Raw genomic sequence first — 25,989 nt, forward strand, 5'->3', positions numbered from 1 at the left:
ATGTTATCTACATAACCAAAAAGATCTACTTTGGTGGTAAGGATGCACTTCTGAATGATGGAACTATCAGTCATCCCCAAGTAGCCACAGAATGGGAAAAATTCCATACAGTTTATTTTAGAAGTACTTGTTCTTGTTGGGTTCTTCCCCCTCCCTCCCCAACCCCGTTAAGGTCAGAAAATTCCAAACCACCCCTAGAGAGGGCTTATGAGGAATATCCTAGGGCTGAAACACCTAGATTAATTGCATGGGTCTTAAGTTTCCATACTTGGTCTCAAACTCAAACTGCATCATACTGAGGACTGAGCACTTAGCTTTTGTTTCTATGCATGCTGCCCTGTATTAGCAGTGGTTACTGCTAAAAGAATCATCAGGTACCTTCTTGGCTATTCAAATGAAGGGGCACTTGAGCCAAGAGATAGCCAAGATCTTGGCTATTCCAGTCTCTTGTTTGGCTCTTTTCCTTGGCACATAAAAGCATGCCAAGGAGAAGGCCTGGATCTTGATCTTGACTCCAACCCAGAGCTGTGCAGCTGGTAAGATACTTGAGTCTCTCAACTTCATTTGTAACATTTTGTTCAATGAGGCTAGTGCCCAGCTCAGAAGCTTATAAGAATTAAAGTAATGTTTAATTTAGTATCTAGCACCTCATATTAAAATGACATCCCTTCCCCCACACAGTGTAAGCCTTCGGTTCTTGATAACAGCTGTGAAAAGGCCACAGAAGGTTGTTGGTAACAGCTGAGAAAAGGCCACAGAAGGTTGTTGGTAACAGCTGTGAAAAGGCCACAGAGGAGTATCCCCAAAAGATAGGCTTAAAGTTGCTGCAATCTCTAGCCTTTTCTGAACGTTTTTTCGACCCTGGACCCTGGATGCAGGAGGAAGACTACACCCGGGAACTAGGTCAAAGGAGCTTTAGAGAATTTCTATCCCTAAGGATTCAGAATAGGGGGCAAATTGAACTAGGTATTTTAGTCTTAATGTCAGTCTTAGAGACTGAAACAGAGGCACCCAATCACGTTCGTCTAACCCAACTACCCTCCCCCATCTCCCTGTTTTGAGCTAACAGAATATCAGCTCTTCATCTTAAAAAGTACAGTAACTTTTTACGTAAAATGTGACAAAATAATGTGCAATTACTTTATGCGAAACCAACAACAGGAACTCTACAGCAGGCCAGGTGAGCTTCAGAGCTGCATGACTTCACCAGGATCATCTTTGCTTATTTCCACCGGGGTCTGGGGGGACAAAAGTATGTCAGGTGGGCCTTCTCTAGTGTTTGCCAGAGTGTGAGGCTGAGGTAATTGCCTTCCTTGCCAAAGACAGGCAGAAGTGGTTCTGTCCAATTCTGTCTCTTAATGTCTCTGACCTCAACTGCCAGGGGGGCTTAGCCATGTGGGAGGGGACAAGAGGCAGAGAAAGGACACATATCCAAGGTCTAACAGGAAGAGAGAAGATTTCTAGCACCAGAACCATTTTATAGACCACCCTCTACTTGATGAAGGAGAGTTAAGGGTGGGTTGCTGGTCTGGGCAGATTTAAGAAATGGGACTGAAGACCCCAGCACTGAAAATGGCCCCTGAGCACAAGACTAGGTCACCCATGTCAGACAGTATTGCCTGAGTCTTTACCTCTCTACCTCCAGGTTATATAAAACTGAAGAATGTAAGAGTAAAGACTCTTAGGAAAACATGTATAAAAGAAAGACGTGAAAGAGGGAACTCTCGGCGAGCAACAATAGAGGCAGGTAAGCTACCACCACTTTCTTAATCAAGAAAAGACGATCTGTTTCTAAAGCTGGATTTTGATGCTCAGCTCATGGATCTAGGGGAATAAATTTCAAAGGAGGAATAGAGAACAAAGTTGAAAGCACACTTACCCCTCCTGGGGGATACTTATATCCTTTCCACATGGTTCCTGCAATGAGAAGCAACCATAAAACAACAATCATTGTGGGGCTTCTTGCTCACTGGTGGGATGTGCTGGGGAAAACAGGTGGTTCTGAAAGGTGTGGCGCTCTATTCCTTGAGTCCTGGGAGCTGGGCTGTCTTCATTCCAGACCGGATGGCAGATCGCCCAGCATGATAGCTCCTGGCTGAGGGGCTTCGTGGTCTAGTGTGAACTGAAATGGCTGGCCATGGCCATTTTAGGGGGCAGAGCTCAGACACCAATTGTGACATCAGCTCCTGTCACCTTGGAGGGACCCGTCAGAGTGAGTAACTATGGGACAACTGGCCAGGGTGCCTGGTGTGTTGGGGCCAAAGAACCCTTAAAAGAAGGGCCCTGTTCTCTGGTGACTCTACACGGTCAGGATCTAGCTGGCATCAGAACTTTATTAACTCATCACCTGTCAAAATATTAACTGTTGCTTTCATGCAATCAGATGCAAAAAGCAGTGCCATGCAAACAAAACAAAACAAAAAATACCCTGGATTGATTGGGAGGATTGGCTAGGTATGCTACGAGCAATTACTTTATAGACTATCGTTAGGCTATTCGCAAAAAAACAAACAAATGAACATCTCACATTTCGCAAAATGTCACAATTAAACCCTCATCATGTAGGGTTCCCTTCCCTGGAAAGGGAAGAGAGGGCATTAGGCTGTCCTGCTCATTTCAAAGCTGGAGAACCTGAGGCACAGAACATTTCCAGTGGCTTGGTCAGGATCAGGGTGGCAGTGCCTCAGCTAAGCAAGTGCCCAGGGCCTCCATCTACGTCCCCACCCCAACAATGATCTGACCGAGCTGGGTCAACACTTGCATGGAAATTCTGGGGCCGATGGAAAAAAACAAACAAACAAACAAACAAACAAACCCTCATGCCCTGCTCTCAGTGTACCTGGGGTTAGGACTTGATACCACTGCTTTCCAGAGTAGCTTCCCAGAAAATCTGCTCCTGTTATCAGTTCATTACTAAGACTCTCAGAGTAAAGTTTCTTTAACAGTGGGAACACCTTTGAAAAACCAGATCTGAGTGAAAGGGAGTGGGAGGGAAGAAAGCCAGGAGACGGTTGTGAAAAGGATACTGCTATTCCTGTCTCCTAAAGGCAGGTTGGTCTAGTGGAACGAGTGCAAGAGGCTGTTAAGTCCAGAGAACTATGCTCGCATCCCAGCTTCTCAAAGGAATTGATTTGTATGGCCTTGGGTAAATAGTTGAGGTTACTGTCACCACTAAATCTTTGTGGACCCGTTCATTATTTTGCTTAGTTGTTAAGTTGGCATTTAGTAAATGCTTTGCATCAAATGCTTTACGTGAATTCCCAGATGCAAGCCTCACAAAAACAGTAAGATACAGAGATATCTCCCTTATACAGATGAAGAAACTGAGGTTTAGAGAGATTAAACTTTCCCAAGGTCACGTAGCTAGTGAGTTGCAAAGTTAGAACTTGAACCTGTCTTGGGATCTGCCAAAAGGGGCGCTAAAAAAGCTGGTCCGACTTACTACAGAGTTTGTGAGAAAATAAGTTAATAGACAGGAATAGTCTTTGGAAAGAATACCAGTAAGATGTGCTTAACAAATCTTTGAGCCTTGGCCTGCTGTCCAAAGCAGTGCTCACTGAATTCTCTTTCCCCACCACATATCTCAACCCACTTCCCTTTCTACAGTTTATTGTTTCCCAGGGGAATATAAACTTCCTACTGAGATTTCAAGAGGTTGCCATGTTCTCTTCTCTGGAAAGAGAGGAATTGAGTCCAGCAGACCTGACCACTCACTCATAGTTGTGGTTCTTCATCCAAAGCCAGGCTCCTCAGTCGTGTCTTGCTCTCCTGAACAGGCCACTTCTCTTTCCACTTCAGAGTTGGAGGCTGAGTCAGAAAGAAATTTAAAGGCAGAAGCGGTTCTACTTGTTGGCCTAGCAGGTAATCGCCTCTGTCTGTGACTGTGACTGTTGGAGGTCCCACCAATGCCCACCTTCCCTTTCTAGCCGGCGACCATTGATCTACTTTGCCTGAAATCCACTTTCTCCAGCAAACCCCTTATAAATTTAAAATAAGTAATGGTATGTACCCAAGGGGTGGGTGGAACTTAAAGATAATCCCAGTGAGTTGAGAAGTAGCCTGGGAAGCCAACTTTGTTCCCACTGCACCCTGACCTCTAATTAGTGATGAGGCCTCAACTGTCTCTCCCATTTGGTCAGAAACCCTGGCTGGGAGGTGGAGTCAGAGCCAGGACTGACTACTACCAGGGATTCACAGGCAGGGTCATTACTTACCATGAACTCTGGAAACGTGCCCATGTAACATGCAAGTCCAACAAAAAGCATCCAGCCAAGCACAATCATGATAACAAGTAAAACAATGTCTAAGACACAATTGCACAGTGAAAGACTATTCACCAAGATCTTGGCAAGGGAGTGCGCTCATGAAACCCTCAGTTGGCAGAGGTCTTGCATGGCAGTTCCAGTCCTTGGCTCCAAAGGATCCGCAACGCCCTAATGGAGAAGATGAAGTCTAGTAGGGCATTGTGACATCATTGGTCACATGGCCCAGACTCATAACATGTCAGAGATATTGCCCCCAGACCAGTGGTTGAGTAGCAAACTAAACTTTTTGTATGTATTCCCTCACAGCAACAACAGGAAATAGGTATTATTACCAAGTCCATTTTACTAACCAGAAGACTGAAGTGTAGAGAGCCTAAGTGACTGGCACTAGGTCACACAGCTGATGCTCCATGTGAAAGCCAGGACTCAGGGCCCAGCTATCTGTTAGGAAGCTGGGCTCCTTAGACTACAGACAGGGATTCGGCAGGGTGTGTTCCTAGGTCTATGACAGCTGTGAAGGGAATAAACTGAATTCTAGGGAAGTGAGACTTCTCTTCTTTCTGTCCCTGCAAAGCCCTCATCATCTCAAGGGCTCTGTCACCAGCATTTTATACCATTCTTCAGTACCTCTGGTCAATAACTCTCTGCTGGTTCTCTTCTCTTGGCCTTCAAGAAGCCACAAGTATCTTTGTCCTTCCCTCACAAAAACCTGCAACCGATGCTGTGGTTCCTTCCTAACCTGTTTTTTTAATTTCCCTTTATGGCCAAACTTTTTAAACAATGGCCCACACTCAGAGCCTTTCTTCCCAATCTCCAACTTTCCTCCATATATCACATTATGACTTCTGGCCCGCTCACCACTACTTAGATGCTCTCAGTAGTTACAAAAGATCTTTTTGTCCCAGTCTAATGACCTCACCTTCATCCCTTTGACCTCCCTGTACTGTCACAATGGACCCTTCTCTCCACCAGAATTCTTCCTACAGACACACCTCTCTATTTATTATTTTTGATATCCTCTTTATTCTCAATACTTTTTTAAAATATGAAAATAATAGGTGCTCATTGTAAAACATGGAACCACCCAAAAGACATACAAGAAAAATTTAACAACCTCCCCGATTTCCCCCCTCAATTCCCATCCCCATCATGTAACCAAGCCTGGTGTGCACCCTTCTGGCAAAGAATCTTCCATCAGCTTGCAAACATCAGTACACACGTAGAGGGATATAGAGGGGTTTGGTTCAGCGTTGCTTTATCAAAGGTGATCAAACTATCTATGCTACCGCGCAACTTGCTTTTCTCCTGTTCACAATAATACATCATGGACAGGCTCTTGAGTCAATGGATAAAAACCAAAAAAATCCAAACACATCCTTTTTTTTAAATAATAAGCTTTATTGAGGTATAAATCACATATGATAACATGCATTCCTTTCTAGTGTGTAGTTGATGAGTTTTGAAAAATGTGTCAATCTTGTAACTACCACCACAATCAAGAGAGAATAAATTTCAATCATCTCCACAAGTTCCCTGTACCCCTTTGCAATCAGTCTCCTTCCCCTGACCTCCCTGCCCCCTGGAAACCAATGATCTGCTTTTGCATTTTCCAGAACTTCATGTAAAGAGAATTATAAGCTCATTCACTGGCTTCTTTCACTGAACATAATGCTCTGGAGCTTCATCCATGTTGTACAGTAGTTTGTCCTGTTTTACTGAATGAACGTATGTTCCATTACCTGGACATAGCAATTCATCAATTTACCTGTCAAAGAATATTTGGGTTGCTTCCAGTTTGGGGTTATTATGCATAGAGATGTTATAAATACTTGCAAAGTTTTTTCTGTGTGAACATAAGCGTCCCTAGGGTAAATACTCAGGGGGGGGGTATTTGAATCACATGGTAAGTGCCTGTTAAAAAGCCTTTATCACCAGTTGTCAGCAATTTCACTTTGATGTGACTATGTAATTTTCCGCAAGTTTCTTCTACCTGGGGTTCGATGAGCTTCTTGGAACTGTGGGTTTAATGGTCTTCATCAAATTGGAAAAATATTCGGCTAATACTTCTTCAAATACTTTTTCTGCCTCCCTTCCTCCATGACCTCCCGTACACGTCTAGGAGACCAGTAACCAGGACAAACATGTCCCACGGCTTGCTGCTACTCTGTTCGTTTTTGAGTCTTTGTTTCTCCTTGTGTTTCATTTTGGATAGTTTCCATTGCTGTCTTTTTCAAGTTCACTCGTTTTTCCCCTATAGTGTCTTAATCTTCTGTGAATCCCATATGATGCATTTTTCACCTGAGGTTGTAATTTTCATCTCCTCAAGTTCAATTTGTGTGTTTTTAAAAGTTCTTTCGTTGGGGCACCCGGGTGCCTCAGTCGGTTGAGCATCCAGCTTCGGCTCAGGTCATGATCTTGCGGTTTGTGGGTTTGAGCCCCACGTTGGGCTCTGTGTTGACAGCTCAGCCTGGAGCCTGCTTCAGATTCTGTGTGTGTGTGTGTGTCTCTCGCTGCCTCTCTCCTTCTCGTGCTCTGCCTCTGTCTCTCAAAAATAAACAAATGTTAAAACAATTTTTTTAATAAAATAAAAGTTCTTCCATTTTTCTCCACATCATGCTCACGTTTCCCTTTGCATCCTTGAGCATTTTTATAAGATTCATAATAAACATTTTAGGGACTCCATGTGCAAATCTATCATCTCTGTCATTTCTGGGGTTGTTTCGATGGTTGGTTTTTCTCCTTTCGTTATGGATGATACTTTCCTGCTTCTTTGAATGCCTGGCAACTTTTGGTTGCATGTTCAACATGGTGAATTTTACAGGGCTATGTGCTGGACTTCGTTATATTCCTTTCAGTAGTGTGGGACTTTCTTCTGGGATGCTTGGGATCAGTTTGATTCTTCTGGGGCTTGTGTTAAGCTTCGTTATGGTGGACAAAAGGCAGCTTTTGCTCTGGGGGTAATTATCCCCACGAATGAGCTACCGCCCCTCTAATGCCCACTGAGCGTTCTCTGATGCTGTGGAATTTTCCACAACTCCTAGCACCTCTGGGAGCTCCCAGAAGTGCTTGGCCTGCTGTTTCTGGGCCGTTCTTATCCTGCCTCATGGAGTTTGAGCCCATCTACGCACCAACTCAGCCAAAGACTCACAAGGACCCCTACGGAGATCTCCAGAGTTCTCTCCCTGTGGAACTCCTTCTCAGGACTCCATCCTGCAAATTCCTGGCACTCTGGCCTCCTGTGTACCCTGCTGTCTTTCTTTACAACTCAGCAAGACTAGTCTCGGTTCAGGTGACCCCACCATGCTGCAGTCTGAAAACTGCTTCCAGGCAGTAGGCGGGGGCAATTTTAAGGCCCATCTCCTTTATTTCTTGTCTTTCAAAGTTCACATGCTGCTGCTTCTTATACAAGATCTGAAAACAATTGTTTCATAGGTTTTGTGCAGTTTTCTACTTGTTTGTGGAGAGAAGACAACTCCCGTAGCAGTTGGTCCTTTCTAGGCTGAGGCAGAAATCTAACTTATCCTTTTTTAATTCTTACCTAATACTCCACACTTATTTCCTCTTTCTCCTAACGATGAATAGATCAGTCAAGAGACAGAAACTACACAGCAATTTCCACAGAGAAAGCTTAATAGAGAGAATTATTAACTAAGGAAAAGGTAGAAAGCTCCCCATAATACAGAAATAGTGTATCTAAGGAGCAGCCACCACGTCTAGGGCTGAGGCAAAGCACCCAAGAAAGAAACAAACTTGGAAGAGTCCCTCACCTCCAGGGCGGAGATCCAAAACTTGTTGAGTATGTGGTGGCCAGGACTAACTGGGTGGTAGAGACATCCAGTCAACTGCAGGCCAGACCTAACAATTAGAGTACAACCCTAGATGCTGGTGGAATTTGCCGGGAGTCTCCAGAGGGGGTTCTGGGAGGTTTGCGGATCCCTGCTGAGAATCTGGCCTCTGGGTCTGCCAGGAGAATACACCAGGAAGCCACCCTGTGGGGTGCTGGTGGTGGACCTCAATGGCAAACTGTTTTAGTGGCAGGGGTACCAGTGAAACTCAACGGAAAACAGCCCACAGAGAGGCCACTGAAACTCAACAGGGGTGAGCACCACTGGGTACCCCCCATGTGCCATTGGCAGCCACACAGCACAAGAACAAAAGCACGCTGGAACCAGGAAGAGAAGTTTCTTCCTCCTACAGTATCTCCCCAAGGCCCTCTATTGATAAAACTTAGCATCATGCCCACGAGCAAGGAACAAATACTTACAAGGTCCAGCTCCACTAGAGAAGAGCAAGCAGTGAATGGTGAACTTGGAGCTGAAGGGTGATAAATTCATAACTGACACAATGTACATCTAGGTTTTCTCCCATTTTTTACCACCGTAAACAATGCTGTGATTGCCAAACAAAACTCCTTTCACAATTTCTTTTGAGCACTGCGGGTTTTTTTACTTGTTAACCAGTAAGGCAGCAAGAAGATAACAAAAAGGGTGTTCCAGGTCAGATAGAGTATGAAAACAGAGAGGATATATAAAATCCTTACAAGAAAGGAACTAGTTTAGGAAAGAAATATGACAACTTCTTTTCTTAAGGTCATGAAAACAGGGCCATAAAAAGATGGAGGATGCCTGTGGAAGGATCGCCCAAGATGCAACATTACGCTGTAGGTCAAAGAACAACAAAAACTCCATGCATCTAAGTAAAGGATACTGGCTTTTGATGCACCCGTTTTACAAATTTTTCATGAGGTCCAAGTTGCCTATTTTTTTCTTTTGTTGCCTCTGCCTTTGGTGTCAATAGCCAAGAAATCACTGCCAAATCCAAAGTCATTAAGTTTTTTTCCCTATGTTTTCTTCTAAGAGTTTCGTTGTTTTAGGTGTTACACTTAGGTCTTTGATCCATTTTGAGTTCATTTTTGTATATGGTGTGAGATAAGGGTCCAATTCATTCTTTTTTTTTTTTTTTTTTTTTTTTTTTTTTTTTTTTTTTTTTTTTTTTAAGGTTTGTTTACTTTGAGAGAAAGAGAGAGAATCCCAAGCAAGTTCCATGCTCAGCACAGAGCCTGATGCAGGGCTCAATCTCACGACTGTGAGATCATGACCTGAGCCGAAATCAAGACTTGGACACTTAACTGACTGAGTCCCTCAGGTGTCCCAAATAAGGGTCCAATTCATTCTTGTACATGGTTATCCAGTTTTCCCAGCACCATTTGTTGAAAAGACTGTCCTTTCCCCCATTGAACGGTCTTGGCACTCTTGTCAAAAATCATTTGACCACATAGGCAATGATTTTTTTTCTAGGCTGTTTATTCTATTCCATTAGTGAGGTACTTAGAGAAGTCAAAATCACAGAGACAGAAAATAGAATGGTCTTTCCAGGGGCTGAGGGGAGGGAAGAATACGAAGATATTATTTAATGGATATGGAGTTTCAGTTCTAGAAGATAAAAAGTATTATGGACATGTACAGGAGTCATGGCCGGGCAACATTATGAATGTATTTAATACCATTGAACTGTATACTTTAAAATGGTTAAGATAGTAAATCAACCGTTATGTGTATGTATCACAATTTTAAAAAGGGGGGAAACTGAAGTAAATGATGAGGATACATGTGTCTGGTATTTGGAATACCAGTTCATCCCTGAACAGTATGTCTGATAGGACTAATAACTATGAAAGCAAAGGATTATAAATAGAGATCTGAAGCAGAGCACCAAGAAAAAAAAATCTAATTTTAAACAAGCCATTCTTGTGATTTTTCTCAAGCTGCAAACAAAGATGCAGAATATACACTTTTCCCATTTCTTAGTTTGGGGGTCTTTTTTACCCTTTTAATATAATTAACATTTTTGTACGTGCATCTTGTGTACTTTTTTCTCCCTAAGACAAATTTCCAAACATGAAGTTATAGAGTCAAAGGTAGGTCACATTGCTTTGCCCAAAGTTTGTGGCAAATTATGCTCCCACCAACTACATTTTCTTAAACTAGTGTCCAGGGATGGGCTTCAGTGCATCCATGAACATTCCTGAAATTGAGCACAAAATGGATTGCTTATGTTGGCATTCACATTTTTCTGGGACAAGTCTGTATCTTTCAACAGATTTTTTTTTTTTAAGGCTGAAACTCAAATAAGGCTGAGAACTAGTTCACTATAACATCTTCTCCCTATGGCTGTGGTCACCCTATACTTTCATTCATTCAGCAAACTTACCAAATATTAGAAGACTGAAGGTATGCATACGTTCAGGCATACTAGGCACTGGGAATACAGAGATAAGTGAGATTTGACAGCTATCTGCCAGGATCTTACAGTCTTTGGGGATAGGAAGCCGGGAGGAGACAGAATTAGTTGGGTATGATAAAATATCCCAGGCAGGCATTAAGGCACAAAGCAAGGAAGATACAATGTGCTTGGGGAAAAGTTGAGTTTCAGCCTGGTTAGGTCACAGGACCTAACAGTGACAATTTCTGGGTGTGAGGGGGGGGGTCCTATCAGAAGTCAGCCAATGTTTGCACTACCCAATCTTCCTCTTATGACTGAGTACCAATAGGTACAGAATTCTAGCTCGCTAGAGATTACTAATCACAACATTTCATCACAATTTCACACACAGAGAAGCAGCAAAATGCACAGATTAGGGACATGATCTCTGACACCACCTTCTGCAATAATTTAACCTGAGTCTTGGTTTCCCTGACTGTAAAATGGAGCCAATTATACCATATATCCTCTCTTTTAAGGGGCATTCTTTTTCACATTTTAGCTCTTTTCAAATAGGTATAAGTGTTAAAATGGGTATTTATATTTAATTTTGTAATCTTTTCTCTCCTAAAACATTGTCAATACATCTCTTACTCAACAGGATCTCAGAAACAGGGAAATAGGTAACACAACACTAAACCTCAGTTTCCTCACTGGTAGAAATGAGATGATTCTATCTAGGTCATAGAGCTTTGTGAAGATTGACTTTGATAAAGCACATAAAACTCTTAGCGATGTACCTTCCACACAGGAAATGATGGCTTCTCACACACACACACACACACACACACACACACACACACACACACACTGGCATAAAGTGCTCACAGTGTCTGTAAGTCATTCATAGTGACTAAACCAGAAGAGAATTAGCTGTTTGGATGGAAGGTGTCTTCCATAAAAGGTTCCTTTATAAAAAGAAGAATGTTGCTCAAACCTCACTTATAATCCTTGATTAATGGATTTCTGACAAGATCTGTTAGATCCGAGAGGCCCTGGAAGTCCTATTGTTTCCGAGGTTTGTTAGATCTGCCTGAACTGCTCTTACAGGCCTCTTATCTTTCCATCTTCTTACCTTTTTCTCACCTCCTATGGTCTCCTGGCTTCCTCTCTTGCCCCACATACAGTCTCTTCACAATGCAGCAGTCAGACCTATTCTTTTAAACCTTAGATCACATCACTTCTCTGTTCAAAATCCTCCAGTGCCTTCCTTTTTCTCTCAGGGTAAGAGCCTAAGAAAGAAAAAACCAACCCCTGACATCTGGGAACTGGTCTGACTCATCTAGGAAAGCTCTCAGTGTTACTAGAAGCTGACCTGGCACTCACAGCTACGTTGTTATTCTCCTGATGGATGAAACAATCTCACAGAACACAAACATCAGAGAGGGTCACTCAGACCATGATAAAATGAGACAAAATAAGACCACTTCATAATTCTGTCTAAGCAGAGACAAATCAAGGTCATTGTGCAGCCCATGTAATACCAAACATCCTCTTCTGTCTGCTAGTGAGTAACTGCTACTTCTTTACCAATTACTGCTTTAGCCTTGCTCCAATTTGCCCATCTTATATTTACTGAGATATCCAATCACAGAATTGTCTCTGCTTTGATAGCACCCAATCCAAAGTGAAGGGTCACTTCATTAAACCCTCTCCCAAGTCACCCGAAGCCTCAATCCTATGATAGGTCCCTCTAACACAGCCTTATTGAACAGTCCCGATGGTTTTCCATAGCGTCTGCGCCCTCACTGCAAGGAATAATCAGCCCAACCTGTTTAAGTGTGGGTGTGTTCAATGGGCTCTGGCTCGAGGGCAGTGACAAGACACAGTCACAAATGTCTACAAAGGCACCAAAGTGGTTCTCAGACTTCACCATGCATTAGAATCACCCAGGTTTGTCAAAAATAATTGCTTGAATCCCCCTTCCCCCTAGAGTTTCTGATTCTCTAAGTCTGGGGATGGGGTCTTAGAATCTTTCTAGCAAGTTCCAGGTGATGCTGAGGCTGAGTCTGGGGGCCACACTGTAAGAATCACTTCCCTAAACCATCTGTGGCTTCCCCCTTATTTCTCTGACTTAGCCTACTACCGTTTCCTCACCTCTTACTTCATTCTACTCCAGCCACACTGGCCCCCTTGCTGTTTTGAACTGAAGCCTGTCTTAGGACCTTGCTTTGAACTGAATGCCCTCTAATATAGAACACCTACTCTCTCACCTCTCAAGGAGACTACTCTGATCTCCTTACCCTGCCTTTCCCCACAACACTTGATTACCTTCCAGCATACAATCTAATTTACTTATTATATGTAGTTTTGCTCTCCTCCTAATAAAAGAATGACAGCCTTAGGACAGGTGATATTTTTGTCTATTTTATTCACTGCTGTATCCTAGGACCCAGAAAAATATCTAGCAAGTTGTCAATGCTGAGCAAAAGTTTGGTGAATGAATAAATACACTGCCCAGCCTCTACTTTATTCTCCTAATTGAGTCACAGCATTCCAGCCTTTGGCTCTTCCTGTAAATACAGTCACCCTCCTGCTTACACACCCTTCTGACAGTTTCAGTACCTATCTTCTGAGACTTTTTAAGCTCAGTGGCTCAAGACAGGGATAATGCAGGAAAGTAATTCACAAACCAAGGACACCAGACAAAGCCAACAAATTGCATCTCTTCGCCCTCTCTCTGCATACACCCCCTCTCTTGTTCTCAAACTCTTTCTGACCTAGCTTTTTCCTCTCTCTCTCTCCCACCAACAGTTATGGCGCCCCACCTTAAAAAAAAAAAAAAAAAAGGCAATTCCTCCCCGCATGCTGCACCAACCTTCACATCTTCCAGTTTTTCGACAAGACTCCTCCTGACTCCATTTTCCCTTTCTAGCTCCCCGAAATTTTGCTTTTGAAGTTCCGTTACCTCCTCCTTCCTAAATCTAACTGCAATTTTTGGTCTTGATCTTTCTCAATACTCTGCTGAATTTAACACACCCTTCTAGAAACTCTCCTCCAAAACAGCGCGAGTTGCTTCTACCTCCTTTACTGCTTCTTCTCGGGTCTTTCCTATTCCTCTCCTTACAGATGTCCCCAAGTTTCCTTCCAGCAAGCTGGGTTGTGACCCCCTGGGCGCTAACGCCTTTCCGACGGCTCTCAGGGTCCACGCTGGGGCGCTGGTTCGACTCCCGGGCGGAGCGGCCGCTGAGCCTGGGCGTTGGACGCGGGCGGACTTTCGAGCCTGGGAAGGGGCGTGGCCTTGGACAGCTCTGGGAGGCTTGGACCTCGGCGGCCTCCGTCCGGGAACCGGCACGGAAGGAGATCCACGGGCTGGGTCGCGCAACCTGGGTCCGGGACGTGGATGGAGATGGAGTTCGACTGCGAGAGTCTCAGGCGGCTCCTGGGCAAGGTGCAGGCAGCCCGCCGGACCGGGTCTGAGGGTCCGGGGTGTCGGGGCTGAGCTATCTCCTCGTGGGGGTTCCCAGACTAGTCGCGGCGATTGGAGCGGAGGCGGGCTGGCCAGAAGCCGGCTCTGGGGAGTGGTCCCTGGGAGGCCGCGGGCTTCTCCTTCGGGAGCCCTACATCCCTCGGGTCGGGGCTGTGGCTCCGCCCACGACTCCGAAACCCCTGCCCTCCACGCGGTGTGAGTTCTCACGCCACCAGCGTTTCGGCGACTTAGCTCCCAGCGCTCGCCAGTGCCTTTAACCACGCCTTTCCCTATGTTGAAATGGCCTGCCCCCCCTCCTTTTTTTTTTGCTTTGCAATCTTCCCTTCTGAGACTCAGCTCAGATGTCACTCCCTGCAAGATGGAATCACGCCCTTCGCTCCGCTTGCCTTCAGAAGTATGGATTATCACATTGTGGAATAATTACTTATTTACAATTATTTATTTACTTATGCGGTGAACTCTGACGGCAGAGAGGGTGCTGTTGCCCTTCCCTAGCACTGTGCCTGGCCGGAGCAGGGGCTTCTAAATAACTGTGCATTGAACGAAAGACTTGAGTAGATATAGGAATGGAGACAGGGCTTGAAGGCCCAGAAGAGATCCTCTTAATGTTTGAAGGGTTGAGCGGGAAGCCTGACCCAGAAGTCTAACCTACGTTTCTAGGGCATAACTAGCTCCAGTTTCCAGGTTAGTCCATGCACTTGGTCCAGTTTCTTTGGCTTCCCACCAATGTATATTCTGAGGCAACCCCCTTTTCACTAGCTTTTTTCTTTTTTTTTTAAATATAATTTGTTGTCAAATTGGCTTCCATACAACACCCTGTGCTCTTCCCAACAAGTGCCCTCCTCCTCCTCAATGCCCATCACCCACCCATTTTCCCCTCTCCCCTGCCCCTCCATAAACGCTTAGTTTGTTCTCTGTATTTAAGGGTCTCTTATGGTTTGCCTCCCTCCCTCTATTTTTTTCCTATTGCCTTCACCCACAGTCTTCTGTTAAGTTTCTCAAGATCCACATTTGAGTAAAAACACATGGTATCTTTCTCTGACTTATTTCACTTAGCATAATACCCCTTCAGTTCCATCCACATTGCTGCAAATGGCAAGATTTCATTCTTTTCTTGTATCCAGCTTTCTGGTTAAGTGATTCTTAATGCTTCCTTAAAACTTCCCCATGCAGAAACTATACATGTATGCCATTTTGTTGGATTTGACTTAGTTGGGGCAGTTTGTACATCTGTGCGGGGTTGTGAAGCCTCATGAGTAGAAATGTTTATTTAATTGACTTGAATGATTTTATCTACTGTGACAGGTGCAGATGTATCATCTTGTAGGAAGAGAAGTATCATCATGCTTACGATTACACCCTTTGTGTCTCCTCCTCAGAGAACCACTCTCTCAAGTTTTTTAAGGAGGGGAGCATGATGTATTTATTGTTCAGTGGGAAGAACTGTTAAAGTTGAGAGTAGAAAAAGAACTTCATAATTTTTCCCTCATTAGATTAGCATAAATTAAGATAATTTAGATGATTTGGAGGATGCACTTGCCTCAGCCACACTGCTGGTGGTTAAATGGTTATTTAACCATTTTGAAGAACAATTGGGTCTTGTTAATTTGATTATGTGGGTTTTATATCCCCTCTACCTCTAGGTGGCTACCATAGAGAATTCATAGTGTATGAAGCAACAGATACCTGCATAATTATTCATAACTACAGAAACAACCCAAACGTACATTAACAGAAGGAGGGATAATTTGTTGTATATCCACACAATGGAAAACACTACTATGTGGCAATGAAAATGACTGAGCTACAACATGGCAACAATACAAATGAATCTTAGAGACATGATGTTGAGTGGAAAAAAATTGGAGGGTATATGCAAAATTATGTTTTGATAAAGCCAACAAAATTAAAATTAAAAACTAAACAATAAATATGAATACTAAATAATGTGGTGTTTAGGGATGCACGCACATGCATGATAAAACCAGAGGACAAAAGCAGAGGCAAGTGAATATACAATTCAGGGGAGGCAGTTGAGTGGTCGAGAGGAGTAGTCAGACAGATGTAATGGTGTTGGAGAGGTCTGTGCTGTCAAGTATGGTATCCAGGAGCCACAAGTGGCTCTTTGTCAAAACTAGCTAAAATTAAAAATTGAGTTTCTCAGTCACACCAGCCACATTTTGTCAGCCCCATGTGGCTGGTGGCTACTCTATTAGACCTATCACACATAGATCTTTTCCACCATAGCAGAAAGTTTTGTTAGATGTTACTATTTCTAAATCACATGTGAGTGAGTTGGGGCATGCTGTTCATTCTTCAAAATTAGTGTATATGTTTGTGTATGTGTGTAATTATATATATATGTACATATATACACATACACACATGTGTATATATCCTTTAATTTGTTTTAGATATTAAGTTTAGAAAGATTATCTGGTTCCCTAATTCCTATTTCCCACATCCCTCGTTGGGTTACCTTGGACAGGTAACTTAACCTAGATTTGCTCTGCTCACTCGTAGAACAGGAAGTTGGACTTGATCTGTAAGATACCTTCCTGTTAACAATTTTTTTTTAATGTTTTTGTTTTTAATTTTGGGAGAGAGAGCTAACAGGAAGAGCAGAGAGAAAGGGAGAAAGAGAATCGCAAGCAGGCTCCACACTGTCCATGCAGAGCCAGACGTGGGGCTCAAACCCGTGAAGCATGAGACCATGACCTGAGCTGAAATAGAGTTGGAGGCTTAACCAACTGAGCCACCCAGGTGCCTCCTGTTAACATTTTTTTAATGACGTGATGCCACGAAGTATTCCTCAGTGTGTCCTACATTTGAACATAGGTCATATAAGAATACTCTTACATACTTTTCATAAATATAAGTGTACGAAATAAAAATACTGTAGTATAGTAGATAAAGCTAAAATTTTCGTAACTTCTCAATTTTTCAGTTACTGACTTTTATGACAGTATAATTATTTTAGCTTTCGAATCTCACAGGCCAATTTTCCTCTTTAGTGGCATGCCTCCACCCTTCAAGCACATGGGATTGTCTGAGGCACATTTCCTTAGAGAATGTTAGGCAGACTTCTCTTCGGTGTTAATAGGAACAATAATGGAATGTGTGTCTTAATATTATAATAAGAAGATATTCTGTTTCATATATACTGAAAATGATGTGAAGAAAAATTTTTAGGACAAACAAAATAGATCTGTCTTTTTAGGTGTCAAAAAGGCAAATCAGGGGCGACTGGGTGGCTCAGTCGGTTAAGTGTCCAACTTCAGTTCAGGTCACGAACCCCCGGTTTGTGAGTTCGAGCCCCGTGTCAGGTGGGCTCTGTGCTGACAGCTCAGAGCCTGGAGCCTGCTTTAGATTCTGTGTCTCTCTCTCTCTGTTCCTCTCTCTCTCTCTCTCTCTCTCTCTCTCTCTCTCAAAAATATTAAAAAAAATTTTTTTAAGGCAAATCACATATTTGACTATACTAGTGACATTTGGGTATTCAGTCCCTAAGGAAGAGTGCTTTTGCCCTCTTTTGACACACTTTTATAACAGTTTTGCAATTAAATCAATTATGATGTGTATGCCATTAATAATTACATTCTCATGGGACATTAAAGATCCTGAAAACAGCTTATAATTTTAAGTAGGAAACAAAACAAAATTGTTTTCATTCATAATGAATATTTCAGCTGACAGCAGTGCAGCCTTCTGTACATTGGTGGGATGATTTCATTCACTTTTGTTTATGCTGAGTCAGGGACCCTGAATCTGGAACTCATTTCACCCTGCTGTAATTAATACTGATCACTTCTTAGTTTTTGGGGTTTTTTTAAATTTTTTTTAATGTTTATTTATTTTTGAGAGACAGAGGGAGACAGAGCACAAGTGGGGAAGGAGCGGAGAGAGAGGGAGACACAGAATCCGAAGCAGGCTCCAGGCTCTGAGATGTCAGCACAGAGCCTGACACGGAGTTTGAGCCCTCGAACCGCGAGATCATGACCTGAGCTGAAGTCAGCGGTTAACCTACGGAGCTACCCAGGCGCCCCTCACTTCTTAGTTTTGATGCCCAGTCCTGTGGATCATTCTCGTATAAATCTACCTCTTTGCTAACTCCCATCCAGCCTGTATTTATCAGAGGCATACCCAGTGCTAAGTGCTGTGGGGAGGTACAAAGATGAGTAAGAGGTGATTCCTGCCCTCAAGTTGTTAATGATGGGCTTTCTCTTCTGCCAGATTTCTTCCCATCTTAAAATGATCCTCCCCCTTCCCTCTCATTTTCTAGACTCTAATGCAAATTGCAGGCAGCTGTTGCTGGAGGCCTTTCTCTAACTTAGATATGCTTTATGTGGATTCATCACTTCCTGTCTGTACTTACTATTGTATACATTTTTGTTTAATATCTTACTTTTACATATGTTAATCATAAGGTCCTCATACCTACCTGTTGCAGTTGGTAGGCAGTGGAGCTATGTATCTTTTGCAAACGAAAAACTTAAGGCTCAGAGAGGCTCCCACTAATCTACTTTCTGCCTCATGGATTTGCCTGTTCTGGATATTCCATATACAAGTCATATAATATGTGGCCTTTTGTGTCTGCTTTCTTTCACTTAGCATAACGTTTTCAAGGTTCATCCATGTTGTAGTATGTATCAATTCTTTTATTCTTTTTATGGCTGAATATTCCATTTTATGGATATATTACATTTTATTTATCCATTCATCAGTTGATGGAGATTTAGCATGTTTTCACTTGTTGGCTATTATAAGTAACGCTTCTTTGAACAATAGTGCACGTGTTTTTGTGTGGACATATGTTTCCCCTTTTCTTGGTTCTATACCTTAGTGGAATTGCTGGTCGCACGGTAGCTCTATGCTTAAATCTTTTGAAGGACTGCCAAACTTTTCCAAAACGGCTGTACCACTTTCCCACCAGCAGTAGCTTATGTATACAGGGGTTCTGACTTCTTCACATCCTCTCCCATCCTTACTGTTTTCTGTGTTTTTATTATAGCCTGTCTTTTAATTATAGTATGCATCCTCCAACTCTTCTGTTCTTTTACAGGATTGTTTTGGGCTGTGCTAGGTCTCTTGCATTCCCATCTGAATTTTAAAAATTTTATTTATTTAAATTCAAATTAGTTAACGTACAGTGTAGTATTGGTTTCCAGAGTAGAACCCAGTTATTCATCACTTATGACACCCAGTGCTCATCCCAACAAGTGCCCTCCTTAATGCCCATCACCCATTTAGCCCACCCCCTACCCACCACCCCTCCAGCAACCCTCAGTTTTGTTCTCTGTCTTTAAGAGTCTCTTATGGTTTGCCTCTCTCTCTGTTTTTATCTTATTTTTCCTTCCCTTCCCTTGTGTTCATCTCTTTTGTTTCTTAAATTCCACATATGAGTGAAATTATATGATACTGGTCTTTCTCTGACTTATTTTGCTTAGCATAATACACTCTAGTTCTGTCCACGTTGTTACAAATGGCAAGGTTTCATTTTTTCTGGTCGCTGAATAGTATTCCATTGCATATATATACTACATCTTTATCCATTCATCAGTCAATGGACATTTGGCCTCTTTCATAATTTGGCTGTTGTTGATAGTGCTGCTATAATCATCGGGGTGCATGTGCTGCTTCGAATCAGCATTTTGGTATCCTTTGGATAAATACCTAGTAGTGCATTTGCTGGGTTGTAGGATAATTCTTTTTTTTTTAATTTTATTTTTTATTTTTTTTGAATTTACATCCAAATTAGTTAGCATATAGTGCAACAGTGATTTCAGGAGTAGATTCCTTAGTGCCCCTTATCCATTTAGCCCATCCCCCCCCCCCCACAACCCCTCCACTAAGCCTCTGTTTGTTCTCCATATTTATGAGTCTCTTATGCTTTGTCCCCCTCCCTGTTTTTATATTATTTTTGTTTCCCTTCCCTTATGTTCATCTGTTTTGTCTCTTAAAGTCCTCAGATTAGTGAAGTGATATGATTTTTGTCTTTCTCTGACTAATTTCACTTAGCATAATACCCTCCAGTTCCATCCACGTAGTTGCAAATGGCAAGATTTCATTCTATTTGATTGCCGAGTAATACTCCATTGTATATCTGTACCACATCTTCTTTATCCATTCATCCATCAATGGACATTTGGACTCTTTCTATACTTTGGCTGTTGTCGATAGTGCTGCTGTAAACATGGGGGTGCATGTGTCCCTTCGAAACAGCATACCTGTATCTCTTGGATAAATGCCTAGTAGTGCAATTGCTGGGTCGCAGGGTAGTTCTATTTTTAGTTTTTTGAGGAACCTCCATACTGTTTTCCAGAGTGGTTGCACCAATTTGCATTCCCACCAACAATGCAAAAGCAATCCTCTTTCTCCGCGTCCTTGCCAACAACTGTTGTTGCCTGAGTTGTTCATGTTAGCCAGTCTGACAGGTGTGAGGTGGTATCTCATTGTGGTTTTGATTTGTCTTTCCCTGATGATGAGTGATGTTGAGCATTTTTTCATGTGTCAGTTGGCCATCTGGATGTCTTCCTTGGAAAAGTGTCTATTCATGTCTTTAGCCCATTTCTTCACTGGATTATTTGTTTTTTGGGTGTTGAGTTTGATAAGTTCTTTATAGATTTTGGATACTAACCCTTTATCTGATATGTCATTTGCAAATATCTTCTCTCATTCCCTCGGTTGCCTTTTAGTTTTGCTGATTGTTTCCTTTGCTAGGGTAATTCTGTTTTTAATTTTTTGAATTTTAAGATCGATTTGTAAATTTTTGCAAACAAAAAGCCAGTTGGGATACTGATAAGGATTGTTGATTATTGAATCCGTTGGGGAATATTACCATCTTAACAATAGCAAGTCATCTGATCTACTAACAAGGGATGGCTTTCTTTTACTTAGATATACTTTAATTTCTTTCAACAATGTTTTGTAGTTTCTACACTAAGTTTTACATCTTGTTCAAATTATTTCTAAGTAGTTTTTTTCTTTTTGATACTATTGCAAATGTAACTATCTCCTCAAATTTCATTTTGAGATTGATAATAGATTCTTCAGATACTTTTTCTTTTCTTCATGTAATCCTCAGCACAAGTCTAGGAGGTGGCTCTCTTTGCAAATGAGGAAATAAGTTCAAAGAAGTTAAATGACTTTGCCAAGGTAGTATTTCTGGGAGTACATCTGGATGAATAAAGAGGCAGTTGACTCAACTTGACTGCAAACCCTTGAGTGATGTCTGTTCTCCCTTTGAAACCCAGGATGCAGTGCCAGGAGGGTTAGGAGGGGAATTCAGGGTGTCTCATTCCTTGAATGAGGTATTCAAGGAGGAGACTTGGATCTTGAATAGTGGTGACAGGGGTGGTGCTCCTGCCCTCTTTCTTAAGCTTTCAGGAAGTATTTGGAAATTTAGTTTGATTTAGTGATAAAAGGCCCAAGTCCAGAGTTTGAGCTCTGGCTTGACTCTAACTGTCTAACTCAGCAAGTTAGTTTGCTTCTCTAGCTTTCATTTTCATCTTCTGTAAAGTAGAGCAGTCATAAGCCCTGCTACCTACTTCATGGGGTCATTATTAAAAAGAGTAAATCACATACTATCCATGTTCATAAAACTCAGAGCCGGGGGCCTAGCACATGGTGTTCTGTTCAGTGCTAATTGTAATCGTTCTGCAGCTTGTAGCTTGATTCTTACTTGGTTCTCATCTTTCTCTTTTCAGTACAAGTTCAGAGATCTAACTGTGGAAGAACTAAAGAATGTAAATAGGTTTTTCCCACATTTCAGATATTCCATGGACACCTATGGTAAGAGTCATAACCTCTACTATTAACTTTAGTAAATTGTGAATTATACTTAGAGAGCTACAAAATTGTAATTTCTCACTTCTCTCTTTTATCCCCTGATTTTCAACTATACTTTGTGACCTGTGTTTTCTGAGGAAATTTAAGTTAATACAACTTATATTGTATTAGTTTTCTGTTGCAGCCATAACAAATTAGCAAAAATGTACAGGCTTAAATACAGAAAACAAACTGGTGGTTGCCAGAGGGTAGGTAGGTGGGAGGGTGGATGAGTGAAAGAGAGAAGGGATTCAGAGTACACTTACCTTGATGAGAACTGAGAAATGTGTAGAATTGTTGAATCATTATATTGTACATCTGAAACTAATATAACATTGTGTGTTAATTATACTTGAGTATGAATAAATAAACAAACAACAACCAATCAGCACAAATTTATTAGTAGCTCAAAAAAGCGCAAGTTTACTATCTTAGAGTTCTGTAGGCTAGAAGTCCAACACATGTCTCTTTAGGTTAGACATTTAGGCCAAAAGCAAAGTGTTGGCAGGTCTTAATTCCTTTCTGGAGGCTCTGGCAGAGAATGTAATTCTTTGCCTTTATTATTATTATTATTATTATTTAGTTTATGTATTTCTTCCAGTAATCTCTACACACAAGGTAGGGCTCGAACTCACCACCTTGAGATCAAGAGTCACATGCTCTAGTGACTGAGACACCCAGGCACCCCGCCTTGCTTTTTTTAGTTTCTAAAGGTTAGCCATATTCTTTAGCTTGTGATCTCTTTCCTCCATCTTCAAAGCTAGCAATGTTGCATGTCTCTGACCATTCTTCTCTAGTCATATCTCTGATTTTAAGGCCCAGTGTGATTAGATTAGGCTTACTCCAATAATACAGAATAATTTCCCCATCACAGGGTCCTTAACTGCATCTAAAATGTCTCTTTGGCAAGTAAGATAACATATTCACAGGTACCAAGGATTAGGATATTGGACATCTTTGGAGGCCATTGTTCTGCCTACCACATAAATGGTTGAGTCTGAATTATTAATAACAAAAGTTTTAGTTATCTTGTTCACTTATAGTTACCTAAGAAAGATTTTACTTCACTGTCTTTTAAAATTTCTGACCACAAATCACGCTTGAAAATGCATTTTAGGGGCCCCTGCACGGCTCAGTCGGTTGAGTGACCAACTTTGGCTCAGGTCATGGTCTTATGGTTCATGGGTTCAAGCCCCATGTCAGGCTCTGTGCTGACAGCTCAGAGCCTGGAACCTGTTTTGGATTCTGTCTCCCTCTTTCTCTGCCCCTCCCCCGCTTACACTCTGTCTCTCTCAAAAATAAATAAACATTTAAAAAAAATTTTTTTAATGCATTTTATATCCTGACTCCATAGACACATAACTGAAATAGTGTGTACACTCTGGCATTTTCTATTCCATTCCATTTCATTCAAAGACAAATGCTAATTGAGATTCACAAAATTGATTTTAGGACCCAGAAATTAGTCACAACACATGGTTTTCAAAAACTTATTTATATTCCATGGGAATGTTTTATATTAGAATTAGTTAGAAATGTATCTAATTCAGATTTATATATTAGAAATTTTGAGGAGTTATTGAAGTATTTCTTAGGGATAGCTAGTTAATTTCACATGTGGAAGAAATTATTAAATTCTAGCCCATCTGTGACTGGCCTCTCTTGATTAGCACCTCATTATTTGGTGCTGCATAAATGAGTGGGATCGGGGATATGACAGCTACTTTTTATTGAATGCCAGATATGTTTCCAAATGTTTTATCTACATTATCTTACATATTTTTTTACAACCCAAGCTGTGAGTTAAGACAAAATTAAAAACAATTTCTAAATAAAACTTAAAGTATAATAATTGTGTTATTTACAATAGGAATCAAAGAGAATAAAAATGAATGAATTAAATAAGTAAAAAGTTCACAGAACAGACTGTGTGATACAATTTCATATGTAAAAAAAAGTTTATGAATTTTTTTAATGTTTACTTATTTTTTTTTTAACACTTTATTTTATTTTTGGGAGAGACAGAGCATGAACAGAGGAGGGTCAGAGAGAGGGAGACACAGAATCTGAAACAGGCTCCAGGCTCCAGGCTCTGAGCTGGCAGCACAGAGCCTGACGCGGGGCTCAAACTCACGGACCGTGAGATCATGACCTGAGCCGAAGTCGGCCGCTTAACCGACTGAGCCACCCAGGCGCCCCAATGTTTACTTATTTTTGAGAGAGAGAGAGAGAGAGAGAGAGAGAGACAGCACTAGCGGGGGAGGGGCAGAGAGAGAGGGAGACCCAGAATCTGAAGCAGGCTCCAGGCTCTGAGCTGTCAGCACAGAGCCTGACACGGGGCTTGAACCCACAAACGATGAGATCATGACTTGAGCCGATGTTGGACGTTCAACTGACTGAGCCACCCAGGCGTCCCAAAAGTTTATGAATTTTTAAAAAGGCCTTCGGAAGAATATGCTAAATGGTTGTCTTTCCATAAAGGAATTATGGGCGAGTCTTACACTTTAGTTCATGTTTCGGTAACTTAATAGATTTCTACAGACATATACACTTTTAACATTAACAAAACCAATAAGATATTTTTTTAAGTTTTTATTTAAATTCCTGTTAGTTAACATACAATGTAATATTAGTTTCAGGTGTACAATTTAGTGATTCAGTACTTACATACAATACCTGGTGATCATTCTAGCTAGTGTACTCCTTTAAAAAAAATCTTACTTATTTAAGCCATAAATCAATAAGATAAGTGAAACTAAGTTGAAAGTTACAGAGGCACCTGGGTGGCTCAGTTGGTTGAGTGACAGACTCTTGATTTTGACTTAGGTCATGATCTCACCATTAGCACAGAGCTATCAGCACAGACCCTGCTTGGGATTCTCTTTCTCCCTCTCCCTCTCCCCTGGCCTGCTTGTGTGCTCTCGCGCTCTCTCTCTCTCTCTCTCTCTCTCTCTCTCTCTCTCTCTCTCAAAATAAGTGAGCTTAAAAAAAATAAAGCTAACTTTTTTTTTTCTTAATTGCATCTAAAGATTATAAAATTATAAAATCTTAAAATTGTAAAGTTGGAGTCTGGTATCTGAAAATGATTATAACTTTTATATTGTAAGGGTTAAATTGTAGTGTAGGGCTAACGCTTAGCTTGAAAAATAACAGCTTTGTGTTGACACTGAAGGTTGAGAGATAACAGCCTTGCTTTGCTCTTGTAAACTAGCCTCATACTCTTGTAAATTAGGCTTCACCAATTAAGGAAACAAAAGTTCAAAAAAAAGAGCATCAGAGGCAGGGTCAAGGAGATCCACTGGTTGCAACTTAGAGGCAGAAAGTCTAAAATAAACACCTCATTAGGCAGCTGTTTCTAACTCATCTGGAAACTGTTTCTTTGTTCTGTTCCCAGGTGATGATAAAACGATGTGATCGGTTATAAACTCTGTACCCCGGCTGTTCGAGGCCGCACTCTTATCAAGAGTGTTGGTCCCGATCGGTCGGCCTTGCCTCTCATTGTAATAAACTTTGTTGTGACTGTCACTGGTGCCCGTAGCATTCTGTTTCAGGAGTCGTGTGGATGCAACAATATGTGACAGTTATTTGATGGTGTCCCTGAGTTTTATAGTCCTAAACTTTTTTTTATATGTTTATTTTTGAGAGAGAGGAGAGAGAGCGCACTCTTAAGTGGGGAGGGGCAGCGAGAGGGAGATAGAGGATCTGAAGCAGGCTCTGTGCTGATAAGCAGCGAGCCTGATGTGGGGCTTGAAGTCACGAACCTCGAGATTATGACCTAAGCCAAAGTCATATGCTCAACCAGCCAAGCTACCCAGGCACCCCTATGGTCCTAAAGTTCTTAAGTATGTTTTCACATTATCACATTTGATCCTTATGACCACTTTATGATGTAGTCTTGCTTTCTTTATTTTATAGATGATGAAACTGAAGGTCAAAGGGATTCAAGTAACAGCTTCAACAGTAAAGCTGCATGTGTCTAAGTGGGGAAAGTAGGTCTAGAATCTGGAGTTTCTGTATCAAAGCCTTCTGTGCTTTCAGCTATCCTCTTGGCTTTCTAAGAAAAGCCAAGTATGTGGTAATCTCCCCTTGTCAACATAGTTACAGATGCCTAGATGATGAACCTTAAAAATTAGGTGTGCTTCTGTATGTGGGTCTGTGTGTGCGTAAACTTTCATACAGTTTTTTCTACTTTTGAGTGTACATTTTGGG

The 25,989-nt window shown here is 41.7% G+C and overlaps 2 protein-coding genes across 14 annotated transcripts in view; one reads left to right on the forward strand and one right to left on the reverse strand.

Annotated features, from left to right (window-relative positions):
- Window positions 1–1,126: 1,126 nt before the first annotated feature.
- MISFA (mitochondrial sheath formation associated) lies at window positions 1,127–13,745 on the reverse strand. Of its 8 annotated transcripts, none has more exons than XR_005796978.1 (6): window positions 13,345–13,739; window positions 11,602–11,758; window positions 4,338–4,433; window positions 3,715–3,807; window positions 1,880–1,917; window positions 1,127–1,238 (listed from the first exon to the last, which is right to left on the reverse strand). XR_005796978.1 is itself a non-coding variant. In XM_040495677.1 (5 exons), exons 2-3 carry the CDS (start codon window positions 4,281–4,283, stop codon window positions 3,715–3,717), a joined length of 162 nt encoding a protein of 53 aa, XP_040351611.1. In that variant the 5' UTR covers window positions 4,284–4,433; window positions 13,345–13,721; the 3' UTR covers window positions 1,127–1,238; window positions 1,880–1,917. The 8 variants fall into 8 exon arrangements, 1 of the variants encoding a protein (XP_040351611.1); XR_005796976.1 differs by having other exon boundaries at window positions 4,215–4,433; window positions 13,549–13,737; XR_005796974.1 differs by having other exon boundaries at window positions 4,215–4,433; window positions 13,345–13,737.
- A 6-nt stretch (window positions 13,746–13,751) lies between these two features.
- UEVLD (UEV and lactate/malate dehyrogenase domains) overlaps window positions 13,752–25,989 on the forward strand; it is a 52,080-nt gene continuing 39,842 nt past the window's right edge. Inside the window, exons 1-2 of one of the 6 annotated variants that reach the window (XM_040495666.1) lie at window positions 13,752–13,917; window positions 21,660–21,744. In XM_040495666.1, coding sequence (XP_040351600.1) covers window positions 13,870–13,917; window positions 21,660–21,744 — 133 coding nt within the window. In that variant the 5' untranslated portion in view covers window positions 13,752–13,869. Of the gene's footprint in view, window positions 14,351–14,616; window positions 14,641–21,659; window positions 21,745–25,656; window positions 25,770–25,989 lie in introns of those variants that run through there. The other 5 variants (XM_040495670.1, XM_040495667.1, XM_040495665.1 and 2 more) reach the window with 5 other exon arrangements.

This window comes from Herpailurus yagouaroundi, unplaced genomic scaffold, assembly GCF_014898765.1.
Source record: "Herpailurus yagouaroundi ecotype Mexico unplaced genomic scaffold, PumYag 187, whole genome shotgun sequence".
NCBI classification, from domain to species: domain Eukaryota; kingdom Metazoa; phylum Chordata; class Mammalia; order Carnivora; family Felidae; genus Herpailurus; species Herpailurus yagouaroundi.

Coding starts and splice junctions, on each gene's coding strand:
- MISFA (XM_040495677.1), bottom strand. CDS start 4,283: ATGATTGTGCTTGGCTGGATGCTTTTTGTTGGACTTGCATGTTACATG. Junction 3,808..4,214: donor GCACGTTTCCAGAGTTCATG/GTAAGTAATGAC, acceptor TTTCTGACTCAG/CCTCCAACTCTGAAGTGGAA.